At 35.1% G+C, this 21899-nt stretch overlaps 1 protein-coding gene and 1 long non-coding RNA gene across 5 annotated transcripts; one reads left to right on the top strand and one right to left on the bottom strand.

The window, feature by feature from the left end:
• Positions 1 to 3051: 3051 nt before the first annotated feature.
• LOC107876871 lies at positions 3052 to 5141 on the top strand. Its single transcript, XR_001676082.2, has 3 exons — positions 3052 to 3181; positions 3539 to 3655; positions 3747 to 5141. It is a non-coding gene; the product is annotated as an uncharacterized LOC107876871 (long non-coding RNA).
• Positions 5142 to 15248: 10107 nt separating this feature from the next.
• Positions 15249 to 21121, bottom strand: LOC107876876 (pumilio homolog 12). 4 transcript variants are annotated; one of them, XM_016723699.2, is made up of 7 exons: positions 20697 to 21121; positions 18353 to 19934; positions 18093 to 18255; positions 16289 to 16452; positions 15954 to 16212; positions 15756 to 15870; positions 15249 to 15589 (listed from the first exon to the last, which is right to left on the bottom strand). In XM_016723699.2, the coding sequence occupies exons 2-6, from the start codon at positions 19894 to 19896 to the stop codon at positions 15763 to 15765; spliced, it is 2238 nt and encodes a 745-aa protein (XP_016579185.1). In that variant the 5' UTR covers positions 19897 to 19934; positions 20697 to 21121; the 3' UTR covers positions 15249 to 15589; positions 15756 to 15762. The 4 variants fall into 4 exon arrangements, with proteins under 4 accessions (XP_016579185.1, XP_047261716.1, XP_047261759.1 ...); XM_047405760.1 differs by having other exon boundaries at positions 18353 to 19878; positions 20697 to 21105; XM_047405803.1 differs by having other exon boundaries at positions 15249 to 15626; positions 18353 to 19878; positions 20697 to 21105.
• Positions 21122 to 21899: the final 778 nt, after the last annotated feature.

Raw genomic sequence — 21899 nt, forward strand, 5'->3', positions numbered from 1 at the left:
ATTATATAGCTGCACTCTGCTAGGTTTGTTGGATTATTAGTCCATAGATCATGTCTAACAATTACCACACTAAATCATGTATAACCATATAAGTTACCTCACCCATAAATCAATATAACAATAATAAAATACACAATTACTTGTTCACTCATGACCGTCAAACTCATATCTACCTTTTACATTAACGTTAAAGGTCTTGTGGTTGCCCACTAGTCATGACCTGCAGGGGACAAGCTCTTTCCATATACCAAAATTTAGACATCAAGTATCTGCCAACCTTATTCCACTAAATCTGTAAAGATGTCCAAAACACCGGTACAACCCACAAATAACAATATAATATCACAACAATCACAGAACCAATGATAACTACCAACACTGGTAATAACCATGAGATTTACAAATAAGTTCATTGAAGGTGACTGCATATATAACATTCGACTTTACTTTTAATCCTTCTTTATTCCATAACAATGAATATTGAAGATGCAATACTAAGGAACAGTTATTATGTACACATAAAACAAATTGGATTAAACTGTACTTAGGACTAATATCTAGTAAGCCTTTTTCGTCCCTCTTATGGAACCACATCCATTTACCCAATTCCATAATTACTATCATAGTTTTATCAGAATTCACCAACACCACTCTGTCTTATTATTCTTGTATTTCCTAAAGCCTAATAACCGATTGTTTACCATGTAAACCTTTCCTCCCGAAATAATAATAAGGCACATACATGATTTAAAGAACAATCCAATAAAGCAACATAACTATGGTAATTTGCTTTTCATTAGTCATTTAAAATATATTTTAACCATCCAAACACCATGCGTGAAGGCCTAAAACATGAAATATCCCATCCATCTGTGTTATATTTACATTCTCTAAACTAGGTCTACACTGGTGATTCAGCCTAGCTTACCTAGATGTCAAACAGTTGCTATAGATGCATGAACATGAATCCTTGATCCATGCAAGAAAATACGGATGTGAAATCCCCATAAATTTTATTAGTTTTAACCTATTTTGTCTTATCTCTCTTTTCTATGGCTTCATAGCTTTAAAGGCAACCCTAGGGGGGTTTAAAAGCCTCCTTCATATTTTATTTGAACTAAAAAGAAAGAGAGAATTACTAAATTATTTTTAGAATTTCTGGTCCCATCATGTTGCTATAGCTACATTGCTATAGCAAAAAAAAATTTTCTATAGAAGCATGACATCAGCCTACCCTAAGATTTTTCATTTCTAAAACTTTTACTTGTATTACCTTACATAAGATTGCAAATGTATTTCGATAATTCTTGTACCCCATTCCCATATCAAGGCATTTGCTAGGAACAACAAATTAAGTCATTACAATGAATATCAATTTACCCATCATTCATTCCCAAATGATCTAGAAAGAAAGGAATGGCACAATCTAGATTCGAACTTAACACTCTCTCTAAGATAAAGCATTAACAACATACAACTACAACATAAAACTTCAACTTCCTGGGCACTAAAACCTTATGATAAAAAATTATCGACTATCGGATCCATTAAAAAAGTTCTCGCTTACGCGTCATATGAGATTAAGAAAGGAGAACACATTTTACAATTAGCTAAGGTGCCAATGTGATTTCACCCAAATTAGACCTTGTAATGAGATATAAAGAGATTGTTGTCAAATATAGAACCCAATCAAAATTGGGGTTGATTCCACGAAGAATATGATTAGGATTTAGGTCAATGCAATTATTTAGACTATTAATTGACTATTTTCAAAAAGAGGGAAATTTCAAAAAACAAGTAAACAATTTAGAAATTGAAGTAAAGAGTAAAAATATAAGTTTTTGTTGAGAAAATCAATGAGAATGATGAAGTATGATTGTGTTCTCTATAATTTTAAAACTACGCAGGTTGTTTGTGCTAGTAATCTATTCTAATGTGTCGCATGCAAAATCTAACAAGTTAGGTTCACCTAAACTTCTCTCAACCTTGATTAGATGAATATAACTCTTCTCTTCTGGGTCTCTTAGTGTATTAACCCTTGTTCTTGATCTCATATTAACTATCTCTGTTATGGTTCAAGTTATTAGATAAAGGTTGACAGCTCAAATCTCTGTTATTTTTTTCTAGTCTATACTTCTCTCTCACGAAATTCTAAAATTTAAGCAAATTCTAACATTGCTCACCCGTTAGAAAGTAATAATAATGAAGAAAATACCAATACATACATGCTCATGGGTTTATAATTACCACACACTTTACCTATTTCATTAATTCATCATGATTCTCACAATCTTAGTCGTGGGATTTAGCTACTCATGATTTGAAAATCACAATAAAAAATTATAGAAAATATCATAATTTTGAACTTACATATTGAGTAGAACAAATTTGGAATCTTGAATTCTCAAAGAAAAATTAATAAGGATAGAGAAGGAAAGAATCAATCAATTTTCTCTGGCCTCTATGACAACTCCCAACTCTTCTCAAATCAAAAGTTTATAAGTTACCTCTTCAAAGTTTCAAAGTTATCCCCATTACATAAAAATTATTTTTGTGGAATATTTGTAGGTGTAAAAAAACTCTAAAATAAAATGACCAAGTTCAAAATAGATTGAAAAAACAAAACCAATGAATTTGGACTGGTATAATCAACAGTGTCGCCGCCTCAACCCTTCTTTTCTCCTGTCACTATACACATGTCGTTGCACTTCAATTTCATGGCACTTTACTTCTTTGATGCATATTTAGATTACTATGCAAAATTTATTCCATTAAGCTACCGACTTGATTTCCTTATATAACTTTTGAGTTTTAACTCTATTTTAGCTTTAAATTTTTTCATCTTTATACCAATTTAATCTTATAACTTAAAATAAAATATCAAGCAAAACCCATAAAATCAATACTCAAAAGAAATAAATAAAAATACTAATTTAGAGACAAATAATGATAAAATATATGTAATTTTGGCATCACATCACCAGTGCCTTGTGAAATTATCGGAATCGAAAGGATACTCAGAGATCCAATGGACCGAAAGTTTTATAGTGACAATAATCTGCTATAGTGGGAGATAAAGTTAAAAGAGGTGAGAAATGAATTATTTTCCCATTTCTCTTTTCTTTCACTCAAAAGTTCTCCCTTTCCTCCTCGATCACTTTGCTCTCATCATCAGAACAGGGTAAAAATCGATGCCCCACTCCTCTTTACTTGCATACTTGTAATTTGCATGATAAAAGGTTTGTTTTTCATAGAATAAAGAGATTTTAGGGGTGGGGTTTTTGAATTTCGAATTTGGGGTTGGGTTGGTTAGAAAATTGAAGCATGGATGTTTCCCTTAAATTCATCATGCTTCTATGGGATTCTGAGCATAAGAAGTCTAGAGTTCATGGCTAAATTGAGCCCAAATTATGAGGGAATGTGAAGGGTTTTTCTAAAATTTTATTTCATGATTTAGGGCTTATAATGCTTGAATTTTTACAATAAGTTGTTCTAGGGTACTTATAAACACTAATCTAAAGTTGGAATGCCGAAACAGGTATTTTGGTCAAGAGGTACCATTGTTTCACCCACCTCTTGACTATGGGGGACGATGAAGGTCTCTATAGCAGCATGCATGTCACTATAGCAGGAGTCTACAGACAGTAGCCTCTCAGTTAAAACTTGAAATCTTTTCCCTTTTCTAAAGCTCGATTTTCTTAAAACTTCATTTGTTCTAACTTGTTTTTCCTTACCATAAATTGCAGGTTACATACTGTAATGGATGAAAATTAAGAAAATACCCCTGCCTGTGAGATATTTGCTATTGAAGTAAGTCGGAAGAGATATCATGAGTACAGAAGGATGGGGTTATGTCACGAGAGGGAATTTTTCTTGAAGGGGATGGTAGAGAAGGCACTCGAATTTTACTACTGTCCCTAGGAGTTTGGCTGGAGCCCATTGGTGGTGGATCCCCCTTTCGAGGGCTCAAGCTGGGTCAGGGAGTTTTATGTTATACTCTTTATCTTGCTTTGGGACGACCTTAACCCCACCATCCATATTAAGGGAGTAGATGTCTCGATGAATGTTTTCAATATAAACGAGGATCTCTGGAAGGCACACATCTTGAATGTTGAGTACTTAACTAGGTTTTCGGAGATGGACATGAAGTAGTTTCGTGATGCTCTAGGTTTGGAGGGGTTACGGAATGAGCCTACTGGCCCACTATCGAGGGCATTACATGTACCTACTTTTCAGCCGATGCTAGGACGTGGCTGAACCTGGTGTCTCAGAGGATTCGTCTTTCAAGAAACACTTTTAAAGTGACTTACCCTCGGGCCTTGGTAGTATCCTGTGCCATCGGAAGTATTAAACTGAATGTGGGGGCACAGATAGTGATGGAGTGGACAAACTTGTAGAAAGAAGGGTCCCTATCTTTCAGGTTTGGTTTATACATTGTGTAGGCATGCTAGGGTGTTTGAGAAGGCGGTTGATCGGGAGGTGGAGATGGGCATCCCATTCCCCATTTTACAGTAAAGGTGTTGGAGTTTAGGAGATGAAGAAGAGAAAGTCCAAATAGGTAGATAGCAGTAGAGCTACAAAGGAAGCTAAGGATGTTAATGAGGATGATGATGATGTTGCCCCTATATCCCGGTCCCAGCCCCCGATACCTAGCTGCCATCTAGAGTCAGACTTGGTTGCAGGAGATCCATGAAGTATGTCCCTACCAGATCTGCAGCCCCACCTCCCACTACCCAGGACTATACAGTGCTTCACAGAGAGCTCAACAAGGAGAAGAAGAGAAGGAGCTCCTTGAATCGCTTGATGGCATAGATGCAGAAGAATATAAAGTCATGTTTAGCTATGCAGTCCCCAACTAGAAGCTTCCCTAGATGAAGCAGGAGGATCTGAGGGAGTTTCCCTTTTTGAGTAATTCAAAGGAAGACGACCCCAGCCTAGCAGCCTACTATAGTGACAGGGCATCCAGTTAGGCACTTTTTCTCCTTCCCCCTATATATATACTATTGTTATTTTGGATTTCCCTCTTTTAGGGAATGTACTGTACATTATTCCTCCCTTTCTTTTTTTTTCTTTATTTATCGTACATGGATGCTAGTTTTTAAACTTTTTTATGTGTCGAATGCATGCTCGACTTTTCTACATACGAGTTCCATAATTATGCGATATCTCGTAGTTCATCTAACGATCTACATGGGCTTGACAGTAAAATTAAAAATAGGGGAAAACAAGGAGGGGTTTTGTCCAGCCCATGTTGCTATAGTAGAGAAATTCCTGCTACTACGACCTTGTCACTATAGCGACCCTGTGTCCCTATGGTGACATAAACCAACAGTTGTCCAAATTTTTGAATTCTTGTAATCCCTAATTCCCCAACTCTTAAATACCTGAAATGCTATCAAGAAATCGCTCTAAGGTCTTCATAAACCCCTAGAACGAACTAATAATGCCAAAACTAGGGACATAACATCACATTATACTTAAAATTAGTTACCAATCACAACAATAACCCTTTACAAATCACAACCCGCTATCATAAAACAATAACTCTTCCTTTCCATGGTTATAGACTATTACCAACTTGTTTCAACATCAAATTTTTCACTAATATATACCTTTCTCCTTTATACAACACCGGCATCAAGATTGTTCCCAGCATTTAGCATACAATTTTCCACTTGAACAAGCATCAATCACACCATTAACCACTATTTTTCACTGAATTTAGCATAAGTCAACCAATTAAATTTGCATAAGCAACTTCTGTTAAATTTAATAATTAATTCAAAATCTCATGGTACGAACAACAAACAAGAAATAGTCGTAGTCAATTTTCTCACACCCCATATAGCACATGACAACTGGCAATGTTTACCTATCATAATCAAGCACTACAATTACAAATACATGAATTCGGAGTGTTCCAAAATCAGAAGATCATTATTCGTATCTTGTCATTATAACTTCTACTTGCGCACTTGATGACCCTAAGTTGTCATCTAACATGTTATACACAGCCTTTACTGCCAGATACCGATTGGAACCTTTTTGGTTCTAATTTTCTTGGCTTGTATCATTCCAAGTGGAGTTATGGGTCATCTATTTGCTTGGTTGAGCTACCAATTGGACTCAACTTGTACCACAACTAAAAAACCACAGGAGATGAAAGAAGGAATTGAAACAATTTTCCTAAAATGCCTCATAGCTCTCCGAAGATTAGACGTGGACGTCAACACACTAATCCTCAGTACTATATTCGACATTTGCGCTTGTATTAGAAGACCAGTAAGCTCTGTTACCAACTTGTCATGATCCAAATTATTAAATCATGAGGGCATCTATCATGAGGGCATCTACTCTAATCCACCTATATAAAAGAACCCCTTACCTACTCTTACTAGTTACATGCAGAAATCATAGATATATACCTTATGTCTTTAATAATTACAATAATTTACACACCTTTTAATTACAACTGGAAAAGCCTACACAAAAACCTAGCCTAAATAAGTACAAGAGCATTCCAGTTAAATGAAAGGCGAACACAGGATATAATTTCCACCAAAAATGAGAGGGACGAACGCTAATGGAGATTACTATGTGTATCAAGCATGAAACATCTACTAATTTTTGCAACCATTCTATAACCCCAAAAAAAGTAGAGCAAGAGTAGTAACAGTATAAATAACACATACCGATAAGCATCATTGGCTTATCCAAATTAGATCACATAAATATCTACAAGAAGACACGAATCATAAACCATGATAACTCGAATTAATTATAGTAGGTACTCCACAATCCTAACACTATGAAGAACTTTACCTCTCTATATGTTTCCTAACCTCGTATTGACTTTTCCCACCTTCTAACTGATACGATGTTTTGTCGGATCTGAGTTCACATAATTTAAACTCCAAAAGCTTATTACCTTCAAGGTTCCTTATCTACAACTATCCCTACTTCAGCCACCAATAAACCACATGACCTTGATTTTCTAGCCCGTTATTGTATAGTTTCACTTTACCAGGTCTAGCAAATTATTATTCCATAAACCCTGTCTTACCAATACCATACTAAAGCATGAATACCCTAATAAGTGACCTTATCTAAGCTCACGCTATCCTAAAACCCAAGGATAAATCTAGGAATAATAAGTTTGATGTCAAAACCAATATCACATTTAGCACCTATAGGAACACTACCCTATCTACTCCAAGTAACTAAACCCTCCAGCTAACACCAAAGCCTTTTTTAAATTGTCATCATAAATTAAACAAGGGTAACTCGTCAAGTCAAGCTAAGTCTATTAACAAGACTATAAGTCAAATTACAAGACTCCATAAAGTAACCAAGTCAACAATACAAGATATAATGACATTAACTCAGACCTCTCAAGTATCAAATTAATCTTACCAAGAACTAAGGTATAGCTCGGTTCACACAAGAACCGCTCTTTAACTTTTATCATATAGCCCCAACCCATTTCAAAACATAATATAGAAATTCAACAACTAAAACTTCACCCAACTAACAAGATAGTAATAGCAAAATACATAATTCTCAGTTCATTTACAGAACTATTAATCTCACATTTACCCCATACATAACAATATAATATCACAGTAATCACAGAATCAATGATAACAACCAACACTTGTAATAGCCATGAGCTTTACATATAAGTTCATTGAAGGTGACTACACATATAGCATTCGATAATCCTTTTAATCCTTCTTCATCCTTAATAGCATATATTGACATGCAATACCAAGGAATAAATATTATGCACACATAACACAAATTGGATTAAACAACATTAACCATCACTTATGGTTTATACTTAGGACTCATATCCAGTATTCCTTTACCGTTACTTCTAGGACCCACATTTATTTACTTTATTCTCTAATTACTACTATATATTCATCAGAATATACCAACACCACTCTCTCTCTCTCATTATTCTTACATCTACCCTAGCCTAATAATTGACCTTTTACCATGTAAAAGTGTGCGACTTAATAATAATACATACATGATTTAATGAATAATCTAGTGAAGCAACATAACTATGGTAATTTCATTTTCATTACTCACTTAAAATACATTTTTAACCATCCAAACATCGTGCCCCAAGGCCTAAAACATGATATCTCCTGTCCATCTACATCACATTTATGTTCTCTAAACTAGGTATACGCTACTTACTAAACCTATCCTATCTTGATGCCAAACAGCTGCTATGAATGCATGAATACAAACCTTGGCTCTGCACAAACAAATACTGACGTGAAATTCGTAAGAATTTCATGGGTTTTACCCTCATTCAATTTTAATATCCCTTTTCTATGGCTTTATGGATTTAGAGGCAACCTTAGAGGGGTTTGGAAGCCTCTTTCATCTTTACTTTTAACTTAAAAGAAAGAGGGGAATTATTAAAATACTTTTGAAATTTATGGCCCCTTCATGTCGCTAAAATTACCAGTATAGCGGCATGACATCAGTCCACCCCAAGATTTTAAATTTCCAAAATTTTCAACTTGTGTTGCCTCTCGTATGTTTACGAATGTATTTTGATAATTCTCATACCCCATACCTATATCAAGACTGTTTCCTAGTAACAATAAATTAGGTCATTACAGAGGTTGCCACATTCGAGTTATTTTGTGTTGTCTAAAATGTGAGATGTGTGTTAGGAAATAGGACACTATAGTCGTGGGATTACCATTTCAGTAAGATCACTATAGTGGTTGATGCATGTCCGTTATAGTGGTGGTAGTTATACAGGAGTGGGTCATTATAGCAAGTCCAATTCTGCTATAACGAAGACGTTATAGTGAGAGGGTTATTGCTACAATGGATAACACATAGATTAAATCAAGTTTATGTCAATTTTCTTTGAGTTTATCCCATAAACTCACAAATTTTGTTTGAAACTACTAAGAGCAAATTTTCTTTAGGTCTAGGGTGATTTTCCTTATTGAGGTAAGCAGTTCTATTCACCTTTACATTGTAATCCTCTACTACCCTAGAATCATTAGGGAAGATTACTAGGATGGATTCATGGCTTAAACCCTAAGTTTATAAAATTATGGAAAAAAGCCTTAAGTTGAATGTATAATCACCTAGAATTCTTCCTAGGTTGTATGTTTAACACTCCCTAGTGTAAAATTAGTGCTTTTTAGCATAAATTATGGAAATTGTAAGCATTTTAATAATTAAAAATTCCTTAATTGAAGCTATAGATTATAAAAAGGATTATAACAGTGAGGTTGTATCCTCAGAACTTGAATTTAAAGACAGAGTGATTAATTACTCTTGTTTTGTGTAGTTTTAGATTTTGAACATTTTGAAGTATTGAGGAAGGTCAAAGCTTCTACAATTTAGCTTACTTGGCCAGTTCTTTGATTGAGATAGGCTATGATTTTATGAGAAGTAAATTATAATTAGTAAACAAGTTTATAGTATAGAATTGAGGGGAGAAGCATGATTAGGTTTGCGAGCATAGTATTTTGAATGAAATAAACGTTGAATTAACGTAAAAAAATCTAAAATATGTGGTAACATATTGTTGTATAAAACCTTTAATGTGTGATATGTGTTTGTATGACTTTTATGATGAAATACAATGATAGTAACGTGAATGTGCATGATGATGGAGAAATCGTAATAAATGTAATCAAACAAACTTGATTTTATTAACTTAAAAAGGCAAAATCAAAGTTGTATATGTATTGGTTGTATAATTTCCCTTCTATAATATTATTTTGTAAATTGATATGAAAGGGTAAGGAGTGTCATAATATAAAGGTTCTAAAAGAAAGTTTGACTAAGTGTTATGGTGTAATCTGTGTAAGAATATATAACTAAGTTTTGAATCGTAAGTTGAATATGATCAGTCATCTAATGAAGTGGTGTCTATGAATCTAATAATGACTTTAACATAAGGGCTATCATACTAGTAATTAAATTTGTCAGTCTTTAATGTTAAAAATGATGGTTGAGTAAGTGGATGAATTTGAGAGTTTAATTGGAGTTAGACTTATCTAGTCTTTTGTATGCTTTTGATAAGAATAGTATGTTGATTGGTCTTTGTACATTCTTGTGGTTGATTAATTATTAATGCTTAAATGAATAAGCTATTGGTATTGAATTGTTGAATTGAGATATAAATGTGATGTGTACTCGTAAATTTGATACACTAATGATATTATCCTAAGAGATAGCATGGTGTAGGATCACATTATAATATGTCTAGAAAGGTAAGAATATGGATATAAATCTTCTAGTTAATGACTGGCTCGTAGCCGACGTGAGCTTATGGATGAATATATTATTATTGATCGGGTGTCATGCTAATACGATGTATTATTATTGTGAATCGGGTGTCACGTTGATATGATATATCATTACTATGGAGTGGGTGCCATGTAGGCATGATATATTGTATATATTTATTATGGATTGGGTACCATGTTAGTAAGTTGTATCCCCTGCAGGACATGACTATGGAGCAGAAATAAGACCCATTAATGTGTGTGTACAGATGAGAGAGTATTATGAGATAAGTGAGTGTTAAGAATTATAATGAGATACAAAGGTTATACTGTTTATGAGTTCGACGTAGATCCATGTGTTGGGAGGTGACTGATATATTGCAAGATTTCGTATGACTTAATATCTTTGATTTATGACTTGTATGTTCTTATGTTGGTGGTGTTTAATTATGGGATTATTGAGATTGTAGAGTTATGGTTACTTATGATAATTGTTATGTCTTAAATGTTTGTTGTTGACATTCCGTACCTGATTTGGAGGATCTCTTATTGTGTAAACTACTTGCTATGTTGTTGAAATACCTATTTACTCGTCTTATCTGATTTGTGGAATATTATGGTTGTGAATTATTGTATTCCCGGTGATGTCAAGATAGTTTGATTATGTGAATATATTCTTTATTGGTCAATTGAACCGTTAACCGAGTCCCATGTTCTTATGAGAATGATGTAAATATTATGTGCATAGTTCCACGACTCAACTAACCAAATCTTTTGGAAACGTATACTAACCTATCTATATAGGAGAATCCGAACCACCCATTTAATTAATCTGCAAAAGTCATTAATGAACAAACTTATTACATAATTGAATTACTTATAAAAAAAGTTACAACCTTTGAAAAGCTACAATAAAATAAAAATCTTCCGAGGACCTAGTATAGATATGTACAAGAGCTTCCAATACAGGAAAAGATAAAACAAAAGGCACAGTGCCCACGGTAGGAATGAAACGAAAGAAGCTACTAGAGATCAATGTCAACGCTGCCTAAGAAACATCAACGGATCTTGCAATCAGATTATATCCCAAAAGGGTATAGCAATAGTATCAATACAACTACACATATTGACAGGTATCATTAGCTGACCGAGGGTTAGATCATGTAAATATCATATAAAATTTACAGAAAGAAAGCATGACAACTTAAATAACAGTTTAATTTCCAATTCACAATTCATATGACTACTCATCACCTTTTTAGGATCTTCCAATTATATTTCATTAGCTTAAGTGACCCATTTAACTAGAATTCAATGACCAAATTAAGTTTCGTCTAATAATCCTGCCCTCCTCACTAAACCTATGAACATTATCTAACTAGTCAACTCCTCATAATTTCCAACTCAAGGATTAACCTCAGGTTATTCACGATTGACACCACATACACACAATGAGTACTAACTCCATAATTAGCTTTATGAATTAGGTCAGTATTACTAGCCTTCTGACCTTTTATCCAATTAAGGAAACATCATAACAGTTATCAAGCCGTGATAGTTACACAACTAGTAAAATATTTCAACTAACAAATAAGAACTATCACACTTAAACTAAATCAAATAGACATGCAAGTCATCAAGTAAGTTTTCAATTCATCAAGTAGACATTCAAATCATCAAGTAAGCATTTTTTTCCTCTAAGTTTCCTTTGATCTATTATTTTAAATCAAAGGCGGATTTGCAATCCATTTATTAATAACAAAAGCAAATATTTACCAAGGTCAAGCTCAAAAGTGATCCGACCCAACAACAAATAATATCTCAAACAAGCAAATCCCTAAATTCATTTTTAAAAAGTTGAAGAAAGCATCTGCATCTCCTCATCTTCCACCCTTATCTCCCTTTTTGTTTTGCATCTTGCAGTCTCGTGGAACTCTTTCACTTTCAGATTAAGCTAAGCGAAAAGCTCAACCATCAAGCTCAAACTCCTCCGTCTCAGCTAATTTATCAATTCTAAGTTTCTCATTATCTTTTACAGTGCTCATATTAATAATTCTACACAAGGGTAAATTATACCTGTTTCAGCTAGCCATGTAAGACATTAGATATTCATTATTATATTATCATATCAAGGATCGAACTGCACAAGGAACCACAGTATATCATAAAACATAAATCAATCCACACAAGAAACCATAAAACACCTTATCAATATAATCGGTCAACACAAGGAACCATAATATCTCATCAAATAATCGATTCATACAAAGAACCAATATAAACTGGTCCACTTAAGAAACCGTCAAACTCTCCAAATCACACACATGCTAAAGGTCTTATGACTCCCCGCTAGCCATGACCTACAAGGGATAAGCTTATTTCATGTACTAAAAATTCCACAAAACTAATTTCTATCACCTTTATCCCAAATTAAGTGTTATACCACTCTTATTCTAATGTTCCCACACTTATCCTTCTTGAAATTCACTTATTCAATTATAATCAATCTTTATCAAATCACTCACAATAAATAACCAATACCATTAGCAAGTACAATCATATAATGAGATAAATCAACCACACTTTTCTATCAAACAAGGTCCTTGTTATCAATTTCAGTATAAGTTATCAATTTTCAAACTTGTATTCAATGAATAACAAAGTCATCATTTATTAGTATGTGTTGCAACTAAATAAATAAACAACTAGTCAAACATGCATATATACAATCAACTTAAGCTTTAAATTCAATTTAACCATCACCTACTCAACAGATATTAGTGCCCGAGGGCCAAGCAACATAAAATAAGTGAGTATACACATAATCAATTTAGGTTGGCCTTCTTTTATAAACACATAGGGGTACACACAATATCCGTACAAGTTTCTTCTTTTACATAAGAGTTTTGACCCTAACCAGACACCACTATTCCTCAACCTCCATATGAATTGGGATACCATAACAACTTATTAGACTAGACCAATTCTACTTCCCAACTTCCATTTTGTTGTAACTTTAGTCATCCATCTTTACACCCCTTACTTCCTAACACTTAGCCTAACTTGACTTTAGGTTCATAAGTTATATTGCTGCCTCCTCTTATCATAATGAATTCTCATAACTATCTTTCAACAAGAATATTTTTCATGAATCAAGCGGTCGTATATAGGAACCACCTCAATGTTACTGTGGAAAGCTATTTAACTCAACCCTTAGCCAACCAATACAGAACTTACATGAACCTTTTTCTAATTCAAATGCCATTTATTATACTTAAAACATTACAAGTAAAGAATAAAATAAGAAGTGCGAAAAATATCTATCAGTGATATCCTATGAGGATTTGGTATAACCCTAGTCTAACCTTAACTTAAGAGCCAGACAATTGACACTAGCCAAGACCCAGGGATTGAAGGTTGACTTGAGACCTAACCTTAACCCTAATCTCAAATTAATATCAGAGACCTACCTGTAAGCGGTGTTTTGTCCTTGAACAGAAACTAGGGTCGAATTTAGGCTAAGCTTCTAGTAGGGGTCGCATCCTAAGTCGAGGTTGAGTTAGGGTAAAGAATAAGTTAGTTCCTTCTTGGGTCAAGGTTAGAAATTAAGAGTCGGTAGTCGGGTCTCATACTCAAGGTCAAAATTCAGATCTTGGGTTGGGGTTGGGATCGAGCTAGGGTCCTTAGTCGAGGTTGAGGTCGAGTCTCAAGTTGAGTTTGGGTTAGGGTCGAGACTCAAGTTGGGGTCGAGGTTCGAAGTTCAGATTTAGATCATGGTTGGGGTGAAAAGTCAAGTCGGGGTCAAGAGTTAGGTTGTGGGTAGAGGTCAGGAGTTACATCTTGAGCCGGAGTCAGGAGCCAGGTCTTGAGTTAGGGTCAAGGTTAAGGTAAGAAGTCAAGTTCCTTAGTTGGGAGTCAGGTCTCAAATCAAGGTCAAAAGTTGAGTCTTGGGCACTGGTAGAGAGTCATGTCCCGACCTTAACCCAAACTTCAATTCGAAACTCAATTCTCGAGCCAAATCCCAATTTTAAATCCAACTCTCGACTCGACCCTGACAAAGGACTTGTGACCCGAACTCCTAACCTTAATCAAGGACATGACTCTAGTGCTGACCCCCACCCGAAACTCAATTATCGAATTTAACCATGACTCAATACTCAACTCTTGATCTCGATCGTTCTCAACTCTGACCTAAGACTCTAACACCAACTAGAACTCGACTCCTGGCCCTAAACCCAACTCTCAACCTCTACCTTGACTCGTGCCTCGATTCCTGACCTTAACTTGGGATTTGACTCTCCATTATGATCATAACAACCAACCCTAGCCACGTATACAAATCCTAACCCCGACATCGGACCCGACTCCTACTCGAGATTCAATTCTTAACTGTAACACGAGTTAGGTCTCAAGCTCAAGAGTCAGGTAGTGGGTCCCGCTTCAAAGTCAAGGGTTAAAAGTCAAGAGTCAAGTCTCTAGCTCGAGCTCAAAGTTGAGGTTGAGTCTCAAGTCAGGGTTGAGATTTGGAGTCAAGTCCCTGTCGAGGTCAAATCTAAGATCGCAATGTGGTAGTGAGGTTGGAAGAGAGTTTCAAAAAACGTTCTCCAAATTTTACGTCGGAAAGTTATTTTCCTTAAATTTGAGAAAAATAAATCCATTTTAAAAATATTTTTCTAAAAATTTAAGTCAACCAAACATGAAAGTTTTGGAAAACATTTTCCAAAAAATGTTTCCTTCTGTACGAAACACACCCAAAGTGAACGTCGAAAAAGGAGGAGTTAAACCTGTCAAACCGTACCAAAAGCTTCATTTGCATATGAAGTTTAACGAAGACCTTAGGCGCTCTATTTCATTAAAATAAAGTTCACCTTATTCTCAGGAAAATACATCTTTTATACGTTGTGGATCAGACCCCATTCATCATGCAGTTAAAAATAGAAGGTTGAAAACAATATTAATGAATAAATATAATTGATGACTACAAATGAATTCATCCTGCAACCATCCAGGCATAAATATACACCTTCAAAATTGATTATTTCTACAGAAACATGTTCTGCTAATTCCCCAGTCATTTCACAGTAGTACAAGGAAGGTGGAGTGGAAGGAAAGGCAATACCAGAAATATACAAAGTTATTTAGAGAAAATATGGAAGAAATTTTCTAAACAGATGGTAACATGTACTCAAAAGCATTGATCTACATGAAAATACCACCTCCTCCCTAGCTTCAAAACTTGGCTGCCCTACCTTTGGAAACTTAAAAGGCATCTCTTCGTCTGCTTATTACTCCACATAAATTACACGGTCTTTCTGGAAAACAAAAGGTTACATAAATTACACGGTCTTTCTGGGAAACAAAAGGTTAAGTTGGATGGAACTTTCAGAAAACAAGCCCTATGAAATCCAGGAAGGAAACACTAATGTGCAGTTGAAACAACTTAAATACTAATACAAAATTTGGATAACCTTATCATACCTGCAACTTATTTTTTAAGACTATTGCATGAGAGGACCTTCTTCCCGTAAGGACTGGTCCGTAGAACAGGAACATGGGCTCTCACAGCCTCCACAAGTGCAGCACGCAGAGCTCCCTATAGGTCAAGAAATTGTCAAGATCAAATGTTTCCAATTCAGAGATCACAAAAGACATTAAAACCGTGGTAAATTAACCAACCTTTGAGATATTTAGAGCAGCTTGGATAACATAATTGCCATATGGATCTTGCATGATCTGGTCTAGGCGAGGATCACTTAATAGCTCCTCAATGATATATGAAGAACGTTCTTCATCCGCATGCTTTAGGCATTTCTCAACCACATTACTACTGTATTTTTGCATAGAAAGGTCCCCAAATTTACCCCACAGCTGGTCAAAGATATTTCGTGTTGCCCAGGGAAGACGAATGTCAAAAATATATTGCACAACATAATTCCTGCAAAAAGGAATATAATGAGACTTGCTAAAGAGAAATCCATACTTAAGAAGAAAGGATAGAAAAGATTGCATACCCAAACGGATCTTGGGAAAGAACCAATGCATTACAAGTGATCTCATAGATTAATCGGTGTCTTTGTCCACCATCAGATTGGCTGAGACATTTCTGTAGCACACAACAACCATGACGATCTGTAGCAAGTTCCACACAATTTGTAATAGCAGCTTCAAACAGGAACTGCAAAACAAAAAAAAAAGTTGTGTCCCAAGTTAAATTTCTGTCGCACCCAATACTAAACAATGAAGGAAACATCAAATGGCTAGGTATGTGAAAACGAAATGAGCCTCTCCAGAGCTTTTTCAGCCAAAAATTATGTGACAAACAACTTTAAAAATAAGCAAACCTGTAAGAAAATCACTTTAACCGGACGGAACAATATACCCTAAAATGTTAGACAGAGGCATCGGTAATAGAACGAACTTGATTTATTAACTAAAAATCAGAAATCCTCTTGTCTGTAATATGCTACCTTAAGTATCGTTAGGTTGAATATGGAAGTAGGAAAATAACAGAACACACACTGAGAAAATGACAGTTCATTTGTTTTATTTCCTATACGGAAGCATATGACCTTTTTCGAATATCCAACATTACAGTTACAAGATATCCCTGAAAAGATATGGCAGAAACCTTATAGGGCCGGCATAATCAAATATATAGAACAATCTGCTGGTGCACAATCAACCAATGTCCTTGAAGTTTAGGAGCAGCAGCCATTAATAAAATGACATCAACACAAAAATTGGAAAGGACAATACAGATATTAATCACGATAATGCGATCACATAGTTCCTTAGTTATTATTTTCCAAAGGATGGGGACAAGATTGACTACTCTGGTACTCTCTACCCCATGTGGCAACGGAGACATTAGAGAACATCAATCTCCTGAATCCTGATGACCTCTTCAAAGCTATCCATGAAAAAAACAAACTCATGCAAAACTGGAGATTAGTATCTCACCACTGTAACAACCAAGAACAGAGAAAGCTGAATGATTATCCTATCATCAAGTTAGAGTAAGTATTAGATATTGACGCTATGATTCTCCTTTCAGTATACTACACAATGCATTTTAATTCACCTGAATTAATGAAAGAAAGCACACCTTTCATTGCTGTTAAAGATTACATAGCATGTCATTCTAGTGGAAAATAACTTGTTGACCAGGAAACTCTCACATTACAACTGGGCAGGCGGATTTTCCTAGGAGCTGGTGTTCAAGACATTTTCACTCACAAACTTGCCCTAGGAGACAGTGGCCGGGGTATGACATGTGTTACGTACGAGATGAAGCATTCAACACGTTAAACAGTGGAACTTCCTTTTTGCTAAGTAGAAGTGGGACATTACCGCAACTTAATTTTTGTCTTTAGTCTAATCTCAGTTTTACCACAGTCATAGAAGCTAGTTTTAGAGAGGTTACATAAGAGCATTTCTACACTGATCGTGTGAAGGTAAAGAAAAGTATACATAGAATCTACTTGCTGAATTTAAAACATCCATGCCTAGGAGATTGAGAAAGCCAAGTTGTATGGTTCTTAAAATATTAATTGATACAGAAAATATACTACAATGCTGCAGTTGTAATCTGAATCACAACAGTTATGGACAAAAAAACAACTTTTTCTCTTTCTGCCTTTTCTTTGGACTTAAAAACAAAGGAGCTGACCTTATCATGTCCATTATTTACCAAAAAGGAACACTGAAGTTTGTCTCCCCAAGATTGTAACAACTTACCTTTGATCTCTAAACTGCATAACAGGAAATACCAACGTATAAAATTATGGCCTATACATGGATACATAAGCAACTTACTTCTCTATACTCAGGTGTTAAGTATTGCAAGCACCGCTGAGCAACATGGTTACCATTCATGTCCTTGATTAAATTCACTAAACCGGGTTTCAGTGAGGAGACAATCATGGAAAACTGCTCAGGTGTTTTTAGTGTTTCAATAACTTTTTGCACAGCTCGGGTCCTGCAGTTGAGAAGAAGAAAATACCAAAAAGTTGTGAAGAAAATGAACAGAAGCAGCTGTGTAGGAAAAAAGACTTTGATAAAGATAGAAATCAGACCCGTGCATGTCACATGAAATTCTTACAAGATCCCCAGATATTCTAGTGATTGCACGAAGTATCTGCATTCTCTGACCCTCATTGCACACCTCAAAAAGTTTTTGAACAAGGTAATTGCCGAAGGGGTCAATCATGAGCTCCACTATGTGCACAATAATCTCGGGAAAAATCTTTTCAACATCTTCTGAAGATCCTTCAGCAAATTTCTTCTGCAAGAATCGACATCCATTTTGATCCTTTGCCATGAGATAGATTCTTCCAGCAAAATTATCAATTAAATTACACTCCTGAGACTGTGACCACCGAGGAAACTTGAGATCAACAGCATCAGGAGAAAAGCTTCTTGATTCTAGACAACCCCAGTGAGATTCTCCACTTGGAGAGTGGAAACTACGTTTCGAATAAGCACTGGGAAAAACTCTTCTATTTTGACTCATATTTGAAAGATAGTTGGTTCCTCCAAAAGAACCGAACTTAGAAGACTTGACTGGCTCTGCTCCATGTGATCTTCTTAAAATTCTTTCAGGAAAGTACTGTTTCTCTGTTTTGTCTAAACCTTGCAGCGCATCAGAACCCATTGAGTAAAACAGGGAATTTAACGGGTTTATACTTCTTGAAACTTGCTGGTTGAAGTGAGGAATCGGCATCTCAGTGAGTGGTTGTCGGGAGCTACAATTGATTGATCTACTTGTGATTGACCCATCAGGTTGAATTGGACACTGATTGTCTAATTGCTGAGCGTGAAGTTGCTGCATATATAAGAAATAATGGTGTTCCTCTTCAATGTGTCTGCATGCTCCATGGTGTTGATTAAGTTGTGAGTGGAAGTAAGGAGCAGGTGATGTAACATCCAAGAAATAATGTTGTTGATTGGAAATTACTGGAATATCTACCCGATGTATTGGTGGAAGTAGGTGAACACCTTGCACTCCAGGAGGTAATGGTACAGCTGCGGATATGTTTTCCATTGTATGTACATATCCACTTTGGTGTCCACCAATACTTGGGCTAAACCCATTAAAATCACTGGGTAGATTATTTGGTGTTCTTGGAGAGGGAACAACAAACACTTGTGAATCCAAATTCGAAGGAATTTTACCTAAGCTATTTTTGCATTGTCCATTCACAACAGCTAAATGGTTCAGCAATGGCGTAGAATTGACCATAGGAGCTGCAGATTCTAACAAGGCACCTTCTTTTACACGCAACTCAGCAAATGCAGACGTTATAGCCTGTTCATTTGGTAAGTGTATATCTTCTGAATCAAACCTCTTGTTTGGTAGCTGCTCTCGGTTACTAAATTCTTTTAACTCGCCTAAGGTCTCATTGTTCATATATCTCTCATTAACACCAATCAGCTTTGACCCGTCCCGTGCCAAAGACCCAGTTGAGGATGACAAATTAAAATCTTTTGGACAACTGACAGCACTAGATTCCTCGGAATATGAATTCGCAGAAGTAACATTTGGAATCTCACCAAGAAGTTTCTCAAACTCATCATTTTCCAGTTCCCCATTCTCCATTTTCTGAACAATAGGCAGCATCAAGATTACTCTTCACTATGGTGAGCTAGATTCATAGGCTTCAATACCAGAGGTGAAACAGAACATAGTTCAGTGCACATAACACAAAATTGGCTAAAACATTAATCTATACATCAAAAGATTGGCAAAAATCTTAATCTATACACAAATATACTCATAGTAGATCAAATTAATCACCAAAAAAAGGAATTAAAATAAACATCCACAAAGTAAAACCAATAACTTTGCGAGGCCAATTCCACTAAAAGAAAGATACATATTGCATCATCCAATCCATCTAAGCATTGTAGGACATGCAAAAATAAATAACCATAACTCTTTACAAACTCGAGTTAGCTTAGTACACCTCAATTCCAAAAAGTTGGGGTCAACTATATAAGCTCATATCAGTCCAATATTTTAGAGTATAAGAATAAAATTACGAAAAATACTCTATATTTTCATTGCATTTAAAACTTGGTAAAGAATGCCACAACCCCAGTTCTAGAACTGAGCCAGCATTTGAAATATATGTCTCATCCAGGAAACCAGACACAGTCTCCCCACATGTCTCCTCGATATTGACGTCAAACAAATACATAAAAACAACAATTGACACAAATAAAATAAAATATTAAATCAGATTCCCACATACACGTCCAAGATTATCAAAACCCAACACTTTATCATCAAAATGAAATGACAATCTAACAACGCATTCAATATTTACAAAACCATTGTTCCAAATTAAAGAAACCATATAAGAAGATATAGAACTTTGATCAAACACAAACAAGTAATATGACCAAATAGAAAAATACCAGTCAGCATTAGTGATCACAGTAAAAATAGGTCATAAAGGAGATCATAGTATCAATTTCAAGAAGGTGACTTCCCTTGATTTCAACATCGAACCAAAATCAAAACAAAATATGGAGATTTTGTGGAATTGGGAGAAAGGAGAGGAAGTGAAAAGTGTGGCAAGTATTGAAGGTGAAGTGTGGCGGCGTGAGAAGAGTTTTCATATGACTGCATCTGAAGAGAGAGAACGAAAGAGGTGCCATTCATCGACAAATACTATGTATATGTATCAGTTTACATCATACACACAAACCCAATTGAAACAAACAGACCAACTAAAAGATATTCAAGTATTTCAAGAAAAGAGTACAATTTGGAATAGCACATTCACATTATTATTCCTATTATTATTATTGTGAAACCATGCATGCCTTTGGTCTTCCCACATTGTTTGGTACGTTTTTGGTTTTCTTGCCAAGTGTGGCCCCTTTATAAATACTAAGGGGTCCTTTTGGTTGGAAAAAAGAAGTCTCCAAATAATTAATTTCAAAATTAGATATCTCGAGATTAATTATTTTATTTTATATATAGAATAATTTATTTATCACTATGGTGTAAATGGTGGGTTAAATAATGTCAAGACTAACTAATACCTCCAACCAAATATGGGATAAAAAAATCCTGCATTTTATTCCGAGAGTATTTTTCTATTATACCTCACACCAAATAACCCATAAGTGTTTACTCTACTTAAATAGTGTACTACTGAGTATTTTTTTTTATAGTCGTGGTGCCAGGGCCAACTTACACACGCCTCGACTAATTCCACGAGATATCTGTCACCTCCAACCAGCATTAGATACCAGATAGCTCTATCCATCATGACTAATGTACTACTGAATATAGTTAATTAATATTGTTAATATTAGTATATCTCTTCATGAGTTAAATTAATGTAGTTAAATTAATATAGTTAGTATATCTTTTTATGAGTTTAACTTCTTATATATTATAGGGTCAAAGAATTTTTATATCATTAAGTCCCTTAAAACATAATTAGATATAACTGCTCATAATTATTAGATTAGTGTAGGTCAAACTTTGCGCTCGACAAATGGGCAATTCAGATTACAACACGCGGTTGAATCCAAATTGAAGAGACGTTGGTCATTCTTATCTCGGCCCCAAAAATTCTTAGGATCGCCAATCCAAGGTATGACTTA

The sequence above is a fragment of the Capsicum annuum genome, chromosome 1, assembly GCF_002878395.1.
Source record: "Capsicum annuum cultivar UCD-10X-F1 chromosome 1, UCD10Xv1.1, whole genome shotgun sequence".
NCBI classification, from domain to species: domain Eukaryota; kingdom Viridiplantae; phylum Streptophyta; class Magnoliopsida; order Solanales; family Solanaceae; genus Capsicum; species Capsicum annuum.

What these genes read in the sequence shown, in the direction of transcription:
- LOC107876876 (XM_016723699.2), bottom strand. Translation starts at nt 19,896, where the DNA reads ATGCTGCCTATTGTTCAGAAAATGGAGAATGGGGAACTGGAAAATGAT. An exon ending in ATTTCATGTGACATGCACGG is followed by an intron (nt 18,256 to 18,352) that starts GTCTGATTTCTA and finishes TCTCAACTGCAG; the next exon opens with GACCCGAGCTGTGCAAAAAG. An exon ending in CTGCTCTAAATATCTCAAAG is followed by an intron (nt 15,871 to 15,953) that starts GTTGGTTAATTT and finishes CTTGACCTATAG; the next exon opens with GGAGCTCTGCGTGCTGCACT.